The following is a 22,117-nucleotide window of genomic DNA, read 5'->3' on the forward strand; positions in this document are numbered from 1 at the left end:
GGAATAAAATGCTATTTTTAATAGGAAGTACATTTACAAGATTCAAAAATGAAAAATGTAAAAAAGTATAGAGAGAAAATCTTCATTCTATCCTTGTTCCCCACTTCATGCACTACCACCCCATAGGTAAACACTGTACTTACTTTTAGAGGATCTTTCAAGATTTATTATTATTCTGTACTCTGTGGCATTTATTCATTACTTTCCAAAATTGTTTGCAACTAAGCTATGGTCAATTAGAATGTGAGAAGTGATCTGCATAATCTCCAGGGTATGTCTTTAAAGAAGAGGGTGTATCTTAAATCTCTTTTTCTCTTCCCCTTTTGCATTTAGTCCGGGACACAGACATGGTGGTGAGCCAGCTTGGTTCATGCAGATGAGCACAATATCCTAGGGATGGCAGACCAAGACAGAAGTAACTTGGGTCCCTGTGTCACCTTTGGGGCAGACAACTCCACACAAGCACTAATTGCCTATCTTTGAACTATAATTCGAAAGAGAAAAAAGTTTGTATTATTTCTCTTTGTTTTCAATTGCTGTGTAACATTAGCACAAACTTAGTGGTTTTAAAAACATCCATTTATTAGTTCACAGTTCTGTAGTTCAGAAGTCTGGGCACAGTATGACTAAGTTCCCTGTTCAAGATACATAAGGTGAAAAGCAAAGTGTTGGTTAGGGTGTGTTCTCATATGGGGGTTGTGGAAGAATTCAGATTCTTACGGTTGTAGGACCAAGACCCTCATTTCATTGCTGGCCATTGGCTTTCTGGAAGCCACTCTCAGCTAGAGGCCACATTCTTTGCCACATGGTCCTTTCCTGAATCTCTTACTTCTAGAAGAGTCCAGTCCCTTTTTTAAAGGTTGACCTGATTAGTTGAGGTTCACCCCAGATCATCTCTCTTAAGTCAGCTGCACTGTATAATATAACCTAATTATGGAAGTAAAATTCATCATATTCATGGTCCCAGGTGTGTACAATAGGGGGCAATGACCTTGAGGGCTATCTTACAATTCTATCTATCACATCTTTTAAATTTTTTTATTTTACATTTATTTATTTTTAAGAGATAGAGTGAGACAAAGTGAGAGTAGAGGTGGGGAAGAGAGAGGGAGACACAGAATCCGAAGCAGGCTCCAGGCTCTGAGCTGTCAGTACACAGCCTGATGCAGGACTCGAACCCACAAACCGTGAGATCATGACCTGAGCCGAAGTCAGACGCTTAATCGACTGAGCCACCCAGGCGTCCCTCTACCACATCATTTAAATTCTGGGTTCAGGTATCTTACATACTTTTTTTTTTTTTTTTTCTTTTGGTAAAAATGAAAGTTTTTAAAATTTATTTTTGAAATTTGTGGCTAAAATATGGATAAAATTAACCATTTTAACTATTTTCAAGTGTACAACTTAGGGCATTAAGAAGACTGTTGTACAATAATTATCACCATCAAAAAAATTACTATCATCCATCTCCAGACCTTTGTTATCTTTAAAACTGAAACTCTGTACCCATTAAACAGTAATTCCTCATCTCTCTCCCTTGCCCCCCTAGCAATCACCATTCTACTTTCAGCCTCTATGAATCTGACTAAGAGGAATCTTAAGTATTTGCCCTTTTGTGACTGGCTTATTTTACTTATATGCTACATATTTTTGAACTCCTATCTTAATATACATCAAAAAAGATTGAGGAGGGGGCACCTGGGTGGCTCAGCTGGCTGAGCATCTGACTTTGGCTCAGTTCGTGATCTTGCGGCTCATGAATTCGAGCCCCACATCAGACTCACTGCTGTCAGCTCAGAGCCCACTTCAGATCCTCTGTCCTCCTCTCTCTGCTCCTCTCCCACTCGCACTCTCTCTCTCTCTCTCTCTCAAAAATAAACACAACAAAACAAAAAGACTGAAGAGGGGTTGCCAGGGAGATAGGAGAAAAACCAGGAGAATATGTAAACTATAAAAGGAAAAGTCAAGAGAATAATGTTCCAAGGGGGGAATGAAATCCTGCTAGAGAGGTTAAGTATGATGAGAACCAAGACCACTCATATTAGTAATAGAGAGGTTACTAGTGACCTTCACAAAAGTGTAGCAGTAATTCTCTAGCAGTACTAGTATTATACAATCACCGTGGTTACTACCTATTGTTGACTATTTCCCCATGCTAGGAGAATTCTGAGTCAAGCTGTGATATACAAAGCTAAATAAAATCAATATAGCCCAAAAACAATCCCTTTGGCCTCAGTTTCCAAGTTATTTCATGATGAAATGGGATTTTAAACAAGTATTTCAGGGGAAAACACAGGTAGTACAAAAAAATAAGAGATAACCTATATGTTGTACATAATTATCTACTGAGATCATTTATTCAATTAAATATTTACTGAGTGCCTACACAGTGCCAGGAATAGACTTCATTATAACTGCACATTTCCTCAGTTGTTTCATATATAAAAGGCTAAAAATGTTCAGTAAAGACAGTATGTTTATTGGGCTAATCTTAACCTAAGCAAACAAATAATGATGCTAATTTTAATCAAAGACCAATGGATATTTGATCCTAATAAAAATCCAATCATAATAATCTAGGGAGAAGCAAATATCTGAGAAATTAGGAACAGATAGCAAAATTTCTTCTATAGAAAGTGTATTATTTCTATTTTTCTATTTCCTAAATATAACTACTTTTAAACAAAAATAACTGACCACATAGTCATTAATTTTTAAAAACCATAGCAACCTCTCCCTCATGAAAGCACGTTACCATTTTCTTTAACTTAGACATACATTTTTTAACAAGCATTTAGAATTATATATTCAAAAGGCAGCTTTAAAAATCAAACTAAACAGACACTGTTTCACATATGTAGTTCTTAAGAGTTAAAAATCTGCTTAAAGATCTTTTAGCTCTTCTTCTACTTCTGACTCTAATTAATTAAAGTAGCTATATTCATTTTTCATTCTTTCCTTTAAAATTGTCTAATCTTTCCATACTTTCCATTGTAAGTCAATCTGTTCTTATCTTCTTCATTTCCCACCTTGTAATCTACCTTTAATAAGTGGCTTCTTTCCTAAAAGGGAAAACAGGGTCACTTGAAGGGGAGAGAGAATTCTACCCAAAATAAACATTTTATATTCATATTTGTCTATTTAATAAAACATCATTTTGTGAGGCCAGCTCAGAGAAGGCATAGATCCCAAAAGGCTCATTTTAGTCACTAACCAATATAAAAAGTATCAGAATGCAACAGGCTTATAAATACTTATTGAGAAGTTAATACAAGCTATTGCACATATCTGTATTTCTGGGTCTTAATTTCCTTTTGCCATTATTCATTAGAATTTTTTTAATCAAGATTTTTGTCACTTATTTTAAAAGAACTTACTAAACTGGTTTAGATTTTCTATTTCCAGAAGAATAACTTTAACAGTGATATTTTATTCATTAGGAACATAAAGAACTGAGGACAACTGAATTTGCCTATATTTTCCTTTTTGGCATCAATGTTGCAATTTTCTCTTCACTAAGTCATATATAATATGGCTTCTCTCAAAAAGTAGCACTTAATAGCTTTTAGGGACAACCTGGGACTATTACACAATGTACTTAGGATGAGTCATAGTCATTCACTTAACCTAAAATGGGCTGGATTTATGAATGGATGATCTGCTATGATTCATTTTTACAAACAAGACTCATTAATGTTTCAAAACTAGTATTTTAAGACTCTCTACTAGAACTGCTGTTTTTATCTTGGGAGAGGAATTGTAAGTGGTAAAGTCTTTAATAAAATAATGTTACTTTCTACCAGTATGAAAATAGTTGCCTTTGAAAATAAAATGCTTTATTTTCTAAGGGTGGTTAGGATTTTGTAAGTAATATATAAAGGACCTAACTTTTCCATGGTTTAGTTTGCTAAATTGTAAAATAATGCCTACTTATATAGGAATAAGAATCTACTACACATGGTTTCTACTTGAGTTATTTATAGTTTCTGTAGAACCTAAAGAACTTGGTTAAATTCAATCAGATTTGTAGTGATAGAAAGTCAGTAGGCCAAAGAAAATCAGTGGTCTTATAAAAAAACTCATAGAATATTGATCTCCCTATTATTAAAATATATTTAAGATACAGCATAAGATACTGGCATAGTTACATATGCCTAAAAACTTGAACAGTGGAAACTTAATCAAATTTGCACTTGCCCACCCTTATTTCACATACGTGTAAAATAATGACCAGAATTTAAGTAATCTACCCAAAGCTACAGAATCATAAAATTTTAGACTCATGAAGAACCTTAAAGGGCATCAACTCCAACCATCCACTCAAAAGAAATTAAACCTCCTCTCTAATAGCCCCATCACATGAAGAGCCAGCATATGTATTACCACCTACAAAGATGGATGGAAACTGATCACTCCTGGGCCTTTTGGGCAGTTCTGTTTATTACAAAGATCTTTCTCATACTGAGCTAAATCTGTTTTCCTAGAATTGTGCCCATTGGTCCTAGAACCCAGGTGGACTTACTCTCAGACCTGTACCTGTAACAATGAACCATTAATTCGTTCACATACCTTATTATTTCTTTGAAGTTCTATTGTGAATTTAGGAAGAAAAGTTATAGGTACAGTTATTTCATGCTGCTAGTTATAGTAACTGTACAATGATATATAAAACAATAGACTTTTAACTTCTAATAAATTTCAGAGGTACTTTTAATATCAAACCCTGACATATCTAACAAGAGTCAAGGGGGCTGAGGTATAGTTTGTATACATGTCTTGGGAATTCCAGGATATCACAGCAGATCAACTAGGAGTTCCACTTGCATGAGAACTCCATCTTCCTCTTCCTTCCCTGACAAAGACATTCTGAGAGAAAAGGGCTTTGATTAGATCTGATGGGCATAAGGGATTCTGACAAGAACACAGAGAAGAACAAGTCCAGGAATTCCAACTTTTGGAGGGCAGAGAACTCACTCTTAGGTAACAGAGTTGGGATTAATGGAATACAGGGCTTATCAGTATTTAATAAAATACTGTATTTATTAAGGACCCCAAAAGTCATCTGGCTCAGTTCAGGAGAACTTGCTAAAAAATAATCTGCAAAGGAGATCACAAATATGAAAGAGCAGACTAACTGTAAGGAAGGCAGATATTTGGTTATACTCACCATGATCCCAGAGCACACAGAGAAGAACAAAGTAGTACCTACTAGTTGGGACAAACCTCTTAACTTCAAAAACCCCTCTAATGGCAGGAAGAGTCAGGATGAGGGACATAAGAAGACAAGGTGAGAATAGAAAAGCAGTGATGAACAGCAGCAACAGTGAAGAGAACAAAAAAGAGAACGGAAGTGTCAATAATAACTGCAGCAGGAGCAACAGTATTAGTCACTTCTTGAATGAGGTGACAGCAGAAGAAACAAGAGTCAAATAATCCCCTACTGGGGTTTCCCATGTAGAATGGAAAGCAACATCAGCAGCAACAATGGTGAGAAAACATCAGTAACTGCTGAGAAGTTGCACACAGTCACTTGGAAGAAAAAGGAAAACAGCAGGACTTGGGAGGTGGAGCTTGACGTCACACTAACTCTAGTGGTAAAGGGGCTCAGAATCAACGTATTCTTAGATTGTTATGTTATTGGCTTCCCTTATATCTCATAAGCTAAGATATGAGAAAGCAAAGGTTAATACTTCTCAACAAACTTGAATTCACCTTGACATTTTTTCTACACATAGGAATCAAATCGTAAGAAAATAAGCAGAAATCCAGGATGGTCAAATGATCAACATCCTGGCATTATCTTTGGTTCACTTTTTACATATTTAAGTTAACATGTCCACATTACTTTATAATCTTAACTGGTGCTCATGTTGAAGACTCTGATACACTAAAATACCCCTAAGTATAAAAGTATATTTTTGGTTGATAGTACTTAGCAAGGCAAATAAGTATACTGATATACTTAAAAATATTTTAGCAGTTAATTTCAATAAATATTGACAGCATGCCCACTAAGTTAAAGGCATTATTTCAGCACAGAAAATCAGACATGAAAAAGAGCCAATTTCTATCATTAAGGAAACCAAACAGAAGGAAGCTAATAATCCTTGAACACTTCAATGATTTATGTACCAAGATAAAGACAGCATCATTGTTCCTGCCCCTATAAGCTTCAGAAGGTTAGTGAAAGTTTCTCCCTCAAGTGTTTATTTCATTAGGAATGAGGATTATTAATACATTACAAGTTGGCATCCTGTTCACAGGTCTGCTTTGAGCAATAACCATTCACTAGCTCAACTACTTTATGAAATATGCCCAGGCACAGATATACTTGTTAAATTTCAGGCTCCCCGTCAGTGTGCTCGTTCCCAAAATTAAAGAGATCTCAGTTTAACTAAGAGGTAATTTTGGAATCAAAGAATCTTTAGTTAAATACTAGAGTTTACCCAATCAAACTTCTTTTCTATGTAAGAATTACTTTCATAATACCACCCAACCCAATGCATGAGCACATACAATGATGGGAGTCAGGTGTGACAAAGCAATGACTCCATTTTTATAGAACCATAATTTTTGGACAGTTCTTCCCTGTCAAAATTTGCTTCCCTGCAACTCTCGTCTGTTAGTCTAAAATTTTCCCTCTAAAAGTGCTGAGAACAAGGTCTTCAAGTCACAGCTCTCTTCTAGGTTAAACATCCTTCAAGTATTTTTATAGTCTTTTACAAGAATAATTTCTTGACTGTATGCTCTCCTGGCTGCCTTCCTGGGTTCAATCTCAGTTTGTCAATACTTCTTTCAAAATATGTTAAAAGGATACCATCTAACCAGAGTAATATGCCAACTGTTTTGAACTTGCCTGCATCAGGGGAGCTGATGCCCTGCTTCAGGTGAGCATGCACCTCGCTCCAGGTAAGCATGAGCCCCACTTCAGGTGAGCCCCACTCTCCCCACTCCTCCACCCCCTCATGGGATTCTCTGTGTCCCTTGCTCACTTGGACCCTCTCTCTAAAAAAACAAAACAAAACAAAAAACCAAAAAAACCCATCTAAGTCCTAGAGGCACCTGGGTGGCTCACTCAGTTAAGTGTCTTTTTTTTTTTTTTTTTTAAGTTCATTTATTTATCTTGAGAGACAGAAAGCGCACACGAGCAGGGGAAGGGCAGAGATGGTGGGGGGGGGGGGGGTGGTGGGGAGAGAGAGAGAATCCCAAGCAGGCTCTGTTCTGGTAGTGTGGAGCTTGAACCCATTAACTGTGACCTGAGCTCAAACCAAGAGTCAGACACTTGGGGCATCTGGGTGTCTCAGTCAGTTAAGCGTCTGACTCTTGGTTTTGGTTCAGGTCATGGTCTTACAGGTTCCTGAGATCGAGCCCTGCATTGGGCTCTACCATGACAGTGCTCCCCTGCTTGCATACACACACTCTCTCTCTCTCAAAAAATAAATAAATAAGCTTAAAAAGTTTCTTTAAAATAATCAAGTTCTATTCATAATGTTAAGTCTTCCTTTCTGGATAAGTCTTTCTTTCTGGATAAATCTACCCAGTAGTGGATACTGTCATTTGTTTTGGTGCACAGACTCTGAAATCCCTTTGTAGGTTGAAGGAGTTGACTTGGTGCAAGGTAAAGACCACACTGGTCCTATGGGTGCTGATAACCTAGAAGGCAGTGGTTGGTAGCACAAGATTCCTGTGGCAGAAGTGGCATCTGTACTACAAGCAAGTAATATTGAGTTCTTAGTGAAGAAAGGGCACTCTTGGCACTGATGAGGACTTCTTAATCAGACCAGTTTTGTAGTATAGTTTTGGGGCATTGTTCCTGAAGATTAGCCTTGAGTCTGGTTCTCTAGTCCTCCCATAAATTATCTGAGACACAGAATATCATTTTCTTGGGCCGCCTGGATGGCTCAGTCAAGTTAAGTGTCCAACTCTTGACTTTGGTTCAGGCCTGCTTGGGATTCTCTCTTTCCCTCTCTCTCTGCCCCTCTCCCACTTGCATGTGCACCTCTCTCTCTCTCTCTCCCCCCACCAAAATAAACACTAAAAAAAAAAAAAAAAAAGGAAAAAAAAAGTATCATTTTCTTAATCATTCTCAAAAAATTTGAAACAGTAAGTTTTGCCAAAAAAATTGCATGTCTAGCTGGTACAAAGAACTTTCTTCCCTGACCATTTGAAAGGAAAATGCTGACATGATGGCCCATCACCTATGGAATACTTTCATATGCATTTCGTATAAGGACATTCTCTGATATAACACAACCATCAAAACCAGAAAATTAACACTGATACCTCATTACTATCTGTTACAGATTGAACTGTGTTTCCTAAAAAAGATATGCTTCTGTACCAGCACCTCAGAATGCAATTTTATTTGGGAATGAGGTCATTGCAAATAAAATTGGTTAAGATGAGGTCATGTTGGAGTAGAATGGAACCCCAATCCAATATGGTATCCTTATAAGAAGACAGCCATGTGAAGACACAGAGACACAGGGAGAATGCCATGTGAAGATGGAAACAGATTAAAATGATGCCTTTAAAGCCAAGAAGCCCCAAGGATTGCTGGCCGTCACCAGCAAGTAGAAGAGAGGCATGAATTCTCCCTCAGAAAGAATCGATTCTGCTGACATCTTGATCTTGCACTTCTAGCCTCTACAACTATGGGACATTAAACTTCTGTTGTTTTAAGTCACCCAGTTTGTGTTACTTTGTTATGGCAGCCCTAAGAAACTAATAAACCATCTAATTTTCAAATCCCATTCAAGATTCACCAATTGTCCTAATAATGTGCTTTCTAGCAAAAGCATCTAGTTCAGGTTCACATGTTGTATTTAGTTGGCATGTCCCTTCAGTCTATCAGTCTGAACAGTTCCTCAGTCTTTCCTGGACTTTCACAGTCTTCACCTGTGAAGATTAAGGGTTATTTTACAGAATGTCTCTTGATTTGGGTTTGTCTATTATTTCCTTGTGTTTAGATTCAGATTATGCATTTGTGGCAGAAATATCACAGAAGAGACATCATGTTCCTCTTAATGTATCATTATCAGGTAGCACACAATTTTGATTCCTGCCATTACTGAAGACATACAATTTCATCACTTGATTAATATGGTGCCTGCCAGGCTTCTCCATATCCTTCAAGTCGGTCACTATATCCTTTTGACATGTCTCCATCCATTTTGCAATCTTCCCTCTCTCTGGGGTAACAATATGTTCCATTCTCATCTTGTACTTTCTCTGCCCCAGACCCAGAATCAGGAATGTCTGATTTTTCTGATTCAACTGCCAGCAGGATTCATTCTAGTTTCTTCCCTTTCCACACCTAAAATTCTTTCTTACATAGTAAGAAACCCAGGTCTCTCATCATTCTTAACAGAACTGTTTCTTTAATTAGTCCCCCCGTGTGTGTCATCAATCTTCCATCTCTGCCACCACTCCCGCCCTCCACTGTCCCCCGGCATGTATGGCCTTATCCTATTCAGGGTCTAACGCCCCACACTGAGCCCACCCCACCCTCTAACAACCCTCTATGTAGGTGTCCTTCGCTCCTTGGTTCCATGTCACCACGCACAAGCTCTAACAACCTGTGCTGGAGTACCCACTCCGCTTTTGTGTATATTCTCTTTTTACCACATTTGGGCTCTGATTCTCCACACTAGGCCATTCTACCCCTCAGCCCATCATGTGGACTACTTCTTTCCTCTGCTTGGGCTCTGATACACCAGGTTATTCCTCTATGGGGATGCCCTCCTCACCTCACTCAGGTTCTCATTTCCTATGTTAGGCTGTCCCCCATGTGTGGATGGGTGCTTCCTGGGGTTTGATATCTCCTGCCATGCCAAAGAGATACCCTCCTCACTACACCCAGGATCTGATTCTCCTTGCTGGATTCTACCCTCTACCTCCCATGTAGACATTTTCCTCACCTCATTTGGGCTCTGACACCTCAAACCAAGTCACCTCCTATCCCACGAATGCCCTCACACTGTTTGGGCTCTGACTCTTCTTGATGAGTACCTCCAGTGTATGGACACTTTCATTACCCTGCTGGGGCTGGGACACCCCATGCCAGGCCATCCCTCTGTGGAGGCCCTCCACACCGTCCTCTATGTGGATGTCTTTTTTACGTGACTTGGGCTTTGTCTACTAAGGACCACCTCCATCGTGTGAATGGTCTGACTCTACCGGGGCTCTGACAACACATGTCAGGCTACCCTTCCAAACAGATGACCTCCTCATTCTCAGCTCTGACTCCCTACATCAGGTTGCCTTCACCTGTAGGTACTCTCACTTTATTCTGGCACTGATTCTCTATGCTGGGCTGCTTCACTGTATTGATGACTTCTTTATCCTGCTGAGATTCTTACATCCCACACCAGGCCACCCCTTCTTGATGATACGCTCATCAGCCTGCTTAGACTCTGAGTCCCTGTATCACGACACTTTGCTGTGTGAATTCTCTCCTCACTCTGGGCTCTAACTCTCTGCACTTGGCTGTTCTCATATGGATGAACTCTTCACCCAGTTTAGGCTCTGACACCCCACTTGGGCACTGCAGCTCATCTCTGCCACTCCTATCAATGCAGTGCTGCTGAAAACTAAATATATTCCCCCCAAAATTCATATGTTGAAATCCTAACCCCAATGTGACGGTATTAGGAAGTACGGTCATTGGGAGGTGATGAAATCACGAGAGTGGAGCCCTCATAAATGGGATCAGGCACCCTCACAAATGGGATTAAGCCAAATGTTTATTAATTTACACTGGAAATAATCCCAGTTTTTTAGGTTTCATTACAGAGGTTTTCTTTTATTGGTCTAGTGACTGTGAAGAGAAAAGTTTTCCTAACCTGATGGCCTTAGAGCCAAGGATCCTAACTTACTCTGAGCTTCACTGGCATATGATTTTTCTCCCTTAAGGCTTTCTTCTTTGTTATCTGTTGCCTCCACACTGAATTCTACTCTTACCTTTTACCTAGCTCTAGAACTATACAGGAAGATGTCTGTTACATAATAAAAACTAGTGATAGCAAAGGGGAAGAAAAGGAGATGAGCTCCCAGTAGTCCTTAGTCTTTTCTTGTCCTGTCTTCTCTTGCTTGGAGCGAGAGCATGATGGTCTTTAGAAAAACTTCACCCCAGGCCCTCGTTCACTATCAGTCCTTCCACATTCATCCTGTCTTTTAATTTTGAAAAACAAAAACATGAAAAGGGGAAAGCTTTTTACCTTCTTTACGGTTCCCCTTTTTCTATCCTGTGTTTTTAAAAACTCTGCCCAGTAATTTTAAAACAAAGAGTCCACTCTTATAATCTGTCATACAGGGAGGAGTCTCGCTTTTCTACTGAAGCAAAGAAATTTATCTCTGCATAAAAGTATCTTCACATGGTAGTCAGTTCCTACTATTAAGAGACTATTGGAATGCCTGGGTGCTCAGTTGGTTGAGTGTCTGACTTAGGCTCAGGTCATGATCTTGTGGTTTGCAAGTTTTGGGCCCTATGTCGGGCTCTGTGCTGATAGCTCAGAGCCTGGAGCCTGCTTCCAATTCTGTGTCTCCCACTCTCTCTCTCCCCTTCCCCTGTTCATGCTCTGTCTCTCAATAATAAATAAACGTTAAAAAAAAAAATTAAAAAAAAAAGACTATTAATACTATAGGCACATTATAAATTAAATAGGCTATTCGGGTCCTGCCAGTCTTTACCTGCCAGTTAGGATTTTATAAAAATAATTCTATTTTTATACTGGCTAACTCTTAGAATGTAAGTTTCTAATAGAGCTATGTCTTAGGTTTATTTGTATATTTCTTCAACTTGTTTTCAATATATATTGTTTATGATGGAAGCATTTTAACTAATACAACATCTTTTCAAACACACCTGCAAATGAGGATACTCATTACCATTATAGTGTGACTTAAAATACAAAAACTGCTAAACACAGTTAGATAACCAGACTTTGAATTTTAAATAACTTTTATTTATTTATTTATTTATTTATTTATTTATTTATTTTTAATGTTTATTTTATTTTGAGAGACAGAGCACAAGCAGGGGAGGAGCAGAGAGATGGAGAGAGAGAGAGAATTTCAAGCAGGCTCCGCACTGCCAGCACAGAGCCTGAATGCAGCACTTGAACTCACAAGCCATAAGATCATGACCTGAGCCAAAATCGGGAGTTGGACGCTTAACCATTTGAGCCACCCAGGCACCCCAAGTAACTTCTATTTTAAAAGTTAATTTATAACTATAATTTGTGAATTTCTTTCCTTATAAAATCAATTAAACTGCAATGTGCTGATAGAGATTAAATGACATGCAAAAGTTCTATATAGCTAGTAAGTTAGCAGAGTTGGGATTTAAACCCAGGTTCTCTAATACCAAAGTCAGTGATCTTTTTACTGCTCTTCTCTTTAGAGTGGTGGTTCTTCAGTATGCCTCCCCTGGAACATATGGTAATATCTGGAGATGTTTTAGTTTGTCATAAATGTGGTGTGTGGCAGGGTGGCTAGTGACTTTACAAAAAAAATTCTTTTAAAGATCTGAACTTGGTATTGAAGCACTGGTAGGATTTGGATAGGCTAGAGATGGTGGAGATAAGGGCGGATTCTAGATAAGAAGAGTATAGAAAGTACAAGACAGGTTCAAGAAGACAATGAATAAGCCAACTTAGCAAGATAAAGGGAAACAATATTAAAGGGAAAGGGAAAGCAACACTAGAAACATGAAATAATCTTTTAGAAAGACTAATAAGGAACTTGAACTGGGTTCAATGAAGATTTTTGAGAAGGGGAATGTAAGACTAATCAAGAAACCAGGGAAAAGAGACTGATTAGGATACTACTGCAATACCATAAGGTATTCAGAGTTTGTGAGCTGGTGTGGTAGTGGTAGTGAGAAAGAAAGGAAGAAACCATAAGCATATACACCTTTATGTATTATAAATTTCTGTCATCTCAAATGATAACAAATTACCATTCTTACCTGTAATGCATTGAAACTGTCCATCTTCTCTTCTTATTGTAAATGCTTCCCCTGGGTTAACTTGTACCAGAATAACCTTTAAATGAGGGAAAGAAGTATTAATCAGAACAAAATAATCAAATAATAGAGCAAATAATAACAATCAAGATTATATATAAAACAGTATTACATATTTGCCAGGACAGTAGATGTGAGCTATTTAACCTTATGACACTGGGAGGGAAAATGGGATTACACATTTTACACATTTGTTAAAGTATTACTTCAGTTTTCTGGAGACTTAAGCCAAAAGTAAGGGAATAAACAAATACAGTGGCACACTTTTATTGGAAAGGCAATAAACTTTACTCTGAAACACAGAGGGAGTCAAACCACAGGATATTTGGCTCATCTATCCTTAGTTCATTAGTTGCTAAGTATTTCATTTTTTAAAAGATAAAGTATTAAAGTGATAAGCAGAGCTTGAGATGAGCATACTTGACTTAGTAGGACATCTCAAGTTATATTTTGGAATTTGTTAAATTAATCTCACCTTTTTTTTTCATTATAAAGATTATACACCCTAATTTTATGACATTTGAAAAACAGAAAACTGGGAAAAAAAATCTGAAGTCCTTCTATCTTACAATAAACACTGTTAACATTTTGATAAATTTCTTAATCTTGTTCCCTATGCATAGGCTTAGTTTCCCCCCTTAACATACATACGTATATACATATTTATATATATGTATATATGTAAGAACTCCAATTTGGTATCTTTTTAATGTTTAATACTTTAAAAAGATTTTTCCATGCTATTAACCACTCCAATGACCACGCCATAAACTACTTAACCATTTTCTTTATGTAAGGAATTTGGGTAGCTTTCAATTTTTCCATTATTAAAAAAACAACACTGAAGTGAACATTTTGGTATGTAGTTTTCCCCTCTTTAATCCATTTCCGGTTAATTTTTGTGAATGGTGTACAGTACGGGTCTAGTTTCATTCTTTTACATGTAAACATTCCAATTTTCCCAGCATCGTTTATTGAAGAGACTGTCTTTTCTGCACTGAGTATTCTTGGCTTCCTTTTCAAATGTTAGCTGACCATACATGCATAGGTTTATTTATGGGCTTTCAATTCTCTTCCTTTGGTCCTTTCTGTTTTACGCCAGAACTTTTAATTACTATAGCTTTACAATACAACTGGAATTCAGGAAGTATGATGCCTCCTACTTTGTCCTTCTTTTTCAGGATTGTTTCGGATATTCATGGGTCTTTTGTGGTTCCATAAAAATTTTAGCAGTGTTTTCTCTACTTCCGTAAAAAAAATTCCATTGGAATTTTGATGGGGATTACCCTGAATCTAAAGATGGCTGTAGATAGTATGGACATTTTAACAATACTAATTCTTCCAATCCACGAACATGGGATACCTTTCCATTTATTTGTGTCTTCTTCGATTTCTTTCATCAAAGTTTTATAGTTTTCAGTGTAGAGATCTTTCACCTTCTTGGTTAATATTTCAGGCAAAGATTGAAAGACCCTCATTTCAAGGGAAGTAGGTAAGAAGAAAAGTAGGGTGAATGGAAAACAAAATAAATTGTTAGAAATAATCCAAATATATTAATAAAATAAATATAAATGGACTAAGTTTGCCTATTAAAAAGAGTAAATAAGTTAGATTAAAAGAAGTTAGAGAGAAAATGCCAAACCTACTATTTTGGTGGTCTATTTTAATACTTTTCTCAGTGATTAACAGAACAGGTAGATGATAATCATCAAGGATATGGAAGACCTTAACAACACCATTCATAATCTTGATTTGGTGGCCATGTAAAGAATATTGCACCTAACAATTAGAAAATATATATTCTTTCCAAGCACATATGCAATTGAAATGAAAATTACAAGACTGGACTATAGACAACATCACAAATCAAGTGTCACAAATTGCAAAGAATTAATATTGCATATCCTCTATTTGCAATTAAGTTAGAAATTTAAAAATACATTTGCAAATTTTAAAAAGCTTCAATAATTTGTGGGTTAGGGGAAGAAATCATAATGAAAAATAGTAAATCAACAGCAGTGAAATGTAACAAAAACATGTTAAGTTAAAGCCCTGAAATAAAGGCAAAATTGTATTATCAAAAAACACAGGCCTTTAAATACTTAGAACAGACTGAAAATTAGTAAGCACCCAAGTCAGTAAGTGAGAAAAGGCATAGTTAACTCAAAGAAAGTTAAAAAAAAAAAAAAAAAAAGGAAACAAAAATAAGAAGAGAAATACTGAATCAGAATAAAAAGAAATGCTGGAGGATGAGAAAATACCTTTAACAGAAATCAGGGTGAAGGATAACCAAGAGAAAAAAAAAGCAAGAGGAAAAAGTAGTCAGTCACGTTTTCTGGGCAGGGATTTTTTTCCCCTAAGGAGATTCTTGAACCTTGGGAGATTTTATGCAAGTAGATGGCTTTAAAATGCATTTTATAAAATCTAGGAACTTCTCTCTGTACACAGGTTTTATTTAGGGGGCCTGCTTCTTATTACTCCATTATCTCAAATGTTATCTCTTCAGAAAGGCCTCCCCTGACCATCAAATTCTAGGGTATGTTTATTTATTTATTTTGAGAGAGAGAGAGAGAGAGAGAATGAGAATGAGCAAGGGAGGGGCAGAGAGAGAGGAAGAAAGAGGGTCCCAAGCAGGCCCCATGCTGCCAGCACAGAGCCCAACACGTGGCTTGAACTCACAAACTGTGAGACCATGACCTGAGCTGAAACCAAGAGTCAGACACGTAACCAACTGAGTCACCCAAGTGACCCTAGAATCCTACGTCACTTTATATTCATCTGCATAAATGCAGAACAATTTTTCATAACCTTATTATAAACAATAGTACAATGTGATAAGGAGAAAGGAGAGGAACTATGAATGATGAACTAGTTATTCTACCTGAGGTTAATTATTGCCACAAAACTGTATAATCATAATGACACAGCTTCTTAACATGTATTATCTAATTTAGTGACCACAGATATCTTATAAACAAAGTAATTCTCAGAAGTGTGACAGGTGAGGAATCCTGATAAATTATCCATCATTTTGTAATGTATGTCATGGATGCCTCTATTTGCAAAATTAGCAAATTTCACAAATAGAGTATCATAAAATGATTAGTACTTCATTGGGCTATAAAAATGAAATTCCTCAGTATCTTCAAATTTCACAAAAACAAATGATTGTGCTCTTAGGTTTGTACTTATCTCAAAGGTACTGCTGGCTTCCAATCCCTAATCCCTTTATGAAATCAGAGTTCAGCCCTGACAGTTTCACTACACTCTTTCTTCCCCAGGTTCTTTCACTTCTTACATCCCTAATAACAGAGCTGTTGCCATGTTCAAGACTCCCCTGACACAATATATCAGCCAGCCAGTTCTATATCATTCTTTAGTGCAAATGTTGGGAACTTCTAATGCCTGGTTTGAGTTAACAGAGTCAACAGTGGGTGAAGAGTTGATAAAAGCAATTATTTGAATGTCCACCAACAGTTCAACTTCTCACATTCTGAAGAGACATGCAGAACTAGTGAACATTTTAAGTGTATTCTAAACTTAAATATTAAGTACTAATATTTACGTTACTTAAGTAGTAAACAAACATATGCTTGAAACATGTTTTGGGTAAGATACCTAACCCAAAGGGCAGATTAGCATTGACAATGACTATAGATAATACTATAAATTATTCTCACAAATAGGCTATGATGATACATGGAAATAGTTATTCAAAAATGTTATATTAAAAACATAACACAAAGGATATAATGAAAATGTCACTGATTAAAGGTCTAAATATGCTGAGTATATTCATTAATAAAGCATGTAAAAATCTCTAAGAACATAATAAAAATTTAATGCTCCCTAAACTCTTTGATAGTAAAAAGATACAAAGGCTTAGAGAAGTTATGGAAGACTGACGAAATTTTAAGGGATCAAATATAAAAATATTGGGGTGTCTGGTGGCTCGGTGGGGTAAGGGGGATGACTCTTGATTTTGGCTCAGGTCATGATCTCACAGTTTATGGGATCAAGCCCCGAGTCAGGCTGTGCACTGACAGTTCGGAGCTGGCTTGGGATTCTCTCTCTCTCTCTCTCTCTCTCTCTCTCTCTCTCTGTCCCATCCTCGCTCACACTATCTCTCAAAATAAATAAAAAATAAACTTAAAAAAATAAAAAATAATTTTAAATATAAAATTATTTACTTAGGGAAGGAAGTAAGTTTCAAAAAAAAGCAGAATAGCAGAAAAGACATCTCTGGAGTGAGGAAGGAAAGAAAAGGACAAAGGGGCATAGACACCAGAGACTGGAAAGTCTGACATGAATACCTCTAAACAAACCGAGCATACAGCTTTGGAAAAGTTGGAAGCTGAAGGAGACCTGAGATATCATTTAGTTTAAACCAGATTTACTTTTAAAAAGTAAACTAAGAGGTGATCATTAGTATTATTGAAAAAGTTCTTCATTTTACAAAACCATTCAACCAACTGTTCTATTATATAGTAAACTCCCAGTGCATTTACTCAATTTACATCAATTAGCCACTTACAGTGAGGCAAATTCAAATGAACATTTATAATAAAAAATATAGAACTGAGGTACCACCCCGGAATCTGAACTAATGAATAAAAGTGCCAAAATTTATTTATTTATGCTTTGTCTACACAAATAAATTTTATTTAAATGTCAGGAATAATCACTACTTAATAATATCTGTGTATATTCTAAAGGAAAAACAATAGTAAGTGAGCAATATTTTTAAAATACAATCCATATGTATAAATTATATCTTACTATCTTAATTTTCAACTGTTACTAATCACTGCTAGATACAACTTTAAAAATACTATTTTGCATTTCAAAGATAATAAAGAACTCCTTTGTCATCTGTTTCAATTTTACCTAACTGCTGTTGGTCTAAGTTTCTTACATGTACAATGAGAATAAGAAAGTATCAATCTTATACCTGCTTCACAGCACGATTAAAGAGTATTAGATGAAAAGATGTACACTAGATGAAAGGAAAGATAACTTGCAATCACCCTGGGAACTTTTCAAACACTGTATAGATATTTAGGTCTGTCTCCAAAGGGTGAGGAGTCTGGGATTTTCTCCCCAGTTTGAACCCCAGGGAAATAATCAATCTTTCTAATGTAATTAGTCATAAACTGCTAAGATGGCCATCTGGAAAACCATGGTATTATTTATTACTCCAGAAAGTTTCACTACTTTAAAACCTAAAGGATCAGTTAAGGTTGGTGGGGTGCTTCGCTGGCTCAATAGGTAGAGCATGTGACTCTTGATCTCGGGGTCATGAGATCAAGCCCCATGAAGGTGTGGAGGTTGCTCCTAATATTCTATAATCTCTAAAGGAAAAGACAAAAACTCCCAAGATGTTATAAGATGTTATAAGTGATTTGTTCTGTGCAGTTAACAAAAATTGAACCTTCTGAATTTAGGGAGTACTTAAGTTTAATTCTATAAAACTCTAATAGTTTAAATTGTTTATTTTGAAGAATATATACCTCATATGAAATGTTTAAGGTTATATTAATTTCTAAAAATGTTCACCTATATTTTCATAAAAAATAACTTACAAAACCAAATATAATCATGAAAAAATAAAGAGGAAAATGTTTATGGATGGAATCAATCTTGCAGATGTAATTTAATTTTCTCCTTTCTACAAGGACATGGAACTTGCATTCTTCATTATACATTAAGACTGACATTAAGTCAGGTCTGAGAACAAAGTACCTCACATTTCTATTTCTGAAACCCAGCAGAGGTTTTAGCAGACAGAGCCAAAAAATCAACCCCAAAATCAAAAACATATATTCATGCTCTTCAATATTTACAAATGTATTATTTTGGCTATCATCTTAGTTTGCTTAGCTGCCATAACAAAGTTCCACAGACCGGGGGGTGCTTAAACAGAAATTTGTTCTCTCATAATTCTGGAAGCTAGAAGTTTGAGATCAAGTTGTTGGCATGGTTGGTTTCTTCTGAAGCCTCTCTCCTTGGCTTGCAGATGGTCACATTCCTCCTATGTTTTCACATGGTCTTCCCTCTATGTGTCTTTGTCCTAATATTCTCTTACAAGACACTGGTAAAAAGGAAAATTCTATTGGATTAGGGCCTTCCCTAATGACCTCATTTTAGCTTAATTACCTTTTTCAAGACCCTATCTCCAAATACAGTCACACTCTGCAGTACTGAGGGTTAGGACTTCAACATATGAATTTCGGGGTGGGGTAAGAAAAACACAATTCAGCACAAACAGCAACCCTCAGATTACACAAAGCACGTGAACAAAATTCTCTGTAGCATCTAATCCTTGTCCTGTTTTTTTATTCACCTGCTTCTTCAGGCTTGCTCAAGGGTGCCAACTTAATGAGGTTGTGAGTAATAATAAAATGGAAAATCCTTTGGGCCTTGTACCCTTGAATAATAGTTAACATACCTTGAGCAATGTAATTTCCCAATCCATGACTGAAGGCTTTCAAATTAACTCAATGCTCACAGGGTTATTTTGATGACTGAGTTAACATATGTCAAGTGCTTAAGACAGTGAATGGTATACAGTAAACACTATTTGTACATGTTAGCTATTGTTACTATAAGCACCATATATTTAAGTCTTAGTATTATTATTTTTATCAGTGTAGACCTGTTACTTTAAGGATCTGCCCCCAGCCTAGAAGAAGTTGATCAATTGTGACATAAGAAAGATAATATACCCAGAACACAATGTTTAAGAGATTTCTCCTGAACTGGTCTGGGACCGGCCTGCCTCTGACTTTCCATATTTTCTTGTACTGATCCTTTAGCTTTCTAGTCATCAACCTACTCTATTCCTCTCACTCCAGGGTTCCATGGTCAATAGCTTCATTCTCATTTACTGTCCTGTGACTGACTTACTATTCTCTAGCACGACTACTGATTCAGACTTGACTTCTGCTAACTAATGTTTCCTATGCTGAACCTCCATGCCTGAGGACTTAGTCTGTAAACAAAAAATTTCTTCTTCAGGTAATTCTACTTATTCCTTCAAGATGCTGACATCCTAAAGCAGAGTTAAATTATTCCTGTAATAGGGCCCACAGCACTTTGTATATCCTCCAGTATAACACTTAGCACATAACTATATTGTTTACATGTGTCACCTCCACTACATTCGCCCTTCATAAGATGTCAATCTATTTATTTTACAGTTTTAGAGGCTACAAAAGTTGAACAAACGTTTGCTGAATTAACTACTATCCATCTCTAAATAACTCCTAAATCTTTTCCTCTGGCTTTGAGACCAAGGCTAGCTGATAAAACTTTCTGTGATGATGGAAATATTCTATATGCTGTCTGGTATATAGCCCCCTGCTACATGTACCTATACATACGGTCTGTGTGTGTACATAAGTGCTACTGAACTTTTAAAATGCAACTAGTGAAAATGACAGCCTGAATCTGCAAGCTTATTTACCTTTAATTTAATTAATTTAAATTAGTAGTTACTGGCTACCATATCAGATGGTATAATGTTAGATTTGCCAAGCTCCAAAAGGACTTTTCAAACTACCTTTTCTGTATTTATTTGCCTTGATAAACTGCAGGCACCTCAACTTTCTAAATTTGAATTGATTACCTGACTTTCCTAGGAAATTAAGCTGAGAAATACATTTCATCTAAATATACTATCAACTCACAAAAAAGTCTGAATTACTTACACATCAAAGTGTAAACTGATTTGATTATAAAAACTTTAAATCAAATTTTATTTGCATTTCACTGGACCCTGTCAATCTATAGATACAATGGCTGATGTAACATATTTCAACAAACGTTTAAATAAAGATTAATCTTTGGAAATAAAAGGACAATTATCAAATTACTAAACATGAGTTTAGTTTTTAGTTCTATGAAGGATAATAACTTGCAAACTTAGTTAAGAATATATGCTTGACACCAGCATGTAGACAACTGAGATCTGTCAACCATCTATCCATTTAATGCATTTTTTGGCAAATAATAAATGAGCAACTAGTATATGTTAGTTTGTGGAGATGGGTATACAAGTATGAATCCATACGGGAGACAGTTACAACAATTATAATGCTAATATAGAAGAGTACAGGGTACCCTGCAAATTTTATTGACTACCTATTGCTTATTATCTCAAACTCAAAACTTACAGCATTTAAGACTCTTTTTAAAAAAAAATGTTTATTTTAAGAGACAGCACATGCAAGCGCAAGTGGGGGAAGGGCAGAAGGAGAGGGAGAGACTCTCCCAAGCAGGCTCCAAGTCCAGTGTGGAGGCTATGCAGGGCTCAATCCCACGACTGTGAGATCATGACCTGAGCCCAAATCAAGAGTCAGACACTTAACCGACTGAGGAACCCAAGCCCCCTCCCCCACTTTTAAAAGTTTTTATTTATTTATTTTGAGACAGAGAGAAAGCACAAGCAAGGGAGGGGCAGAGAGAGAGAGAGGAGCGAGTGAGAATCCCAAACAGGCTCCGTACTGTCAGCATGGAGCCTGACATGTCGCTCCAACTCATGAACCATGAGACCTGAGCTGAAGTCAATGTTCAACCAACTGAGCCACTCAGGCACCCCCCAAGCACCCCTTGAAACTTTATCAACTATCCTATCTGTAATGTCTAAGGTAATGTCTTTCATTTCAAACATACAGAAAAGTAGAGAGTATGTATCTATCAGTGTCTGGAAGCAACCAGATTTACCATGTTGCCAAATTTGTCTCAAATGCTCTTCTGAAAGAGACATGTAAGTTTACAGATCTTTCTGAATTTGGGATATCTTTCTTATCCTTAATACTCTTAATGTGCATGCTTGCATACATCCACTATTAGTATATACCATCATTTTGTGAGTTTGTTTCTTAGTTTATATCAGCGGCATCATGTTTTACATATCTCTAATTTGCTATTTAATACTGTAATTGAGATTTATCCATAGTATAAATTCAGGCAAAGAAGTATATAGTATTCCATTGTATTAATCCTCCAAATTCTATTCATTTCTCTCATGGATATTTAGATTGTGTCCACATCTTTCATTATTACAACACAGTGCAATGAATAATCTTG

The 22,117-nt window shown here is 36.6% G+C and overlaps 1 protein-coding gene across 4 annotated transcripts in view; it reads right to left on the reverse strand.

Moving 5' to 3' along the window:
- Positions 1 to 22,117, reverse strand: part of FNDC3A (fibronectin type III domain containing 3A) — a 143,109-nt gene that overhangs the window by 86,177 nt on the left and 34,815 nt on the right. For all 4 annotated transcript variants that reach the window (XM_042967852.1, XM_042967922.1, XM_042967702.1 and 1 more), the window contains exon 3: positions 12,971 to 13,046. In XM_042967852.1, the coding sequence (XP_042823786.1) occupies positions 12,971 to 13,046 (76 nt within the window). The remainder of the gene's footprint in view (positions 1 to 12,970; positions 13,047 to 22,117) is intronic.

This window comes from Panthera tigris, chromosome A1 (genome assembly GCF_018350195.1).
Source record: "Panthera tigris isolate Pti1 chromosome A1, P.tigris_Pti1_mat1.1, whole genome shotgun sequence".
NCBI classification, from domain to species: domain Eukaryota; kingdom Metazoa; phylum Chordata; class Mammalia; order Carnivora; family Felidae; genus Panthera; species Panthera tigris.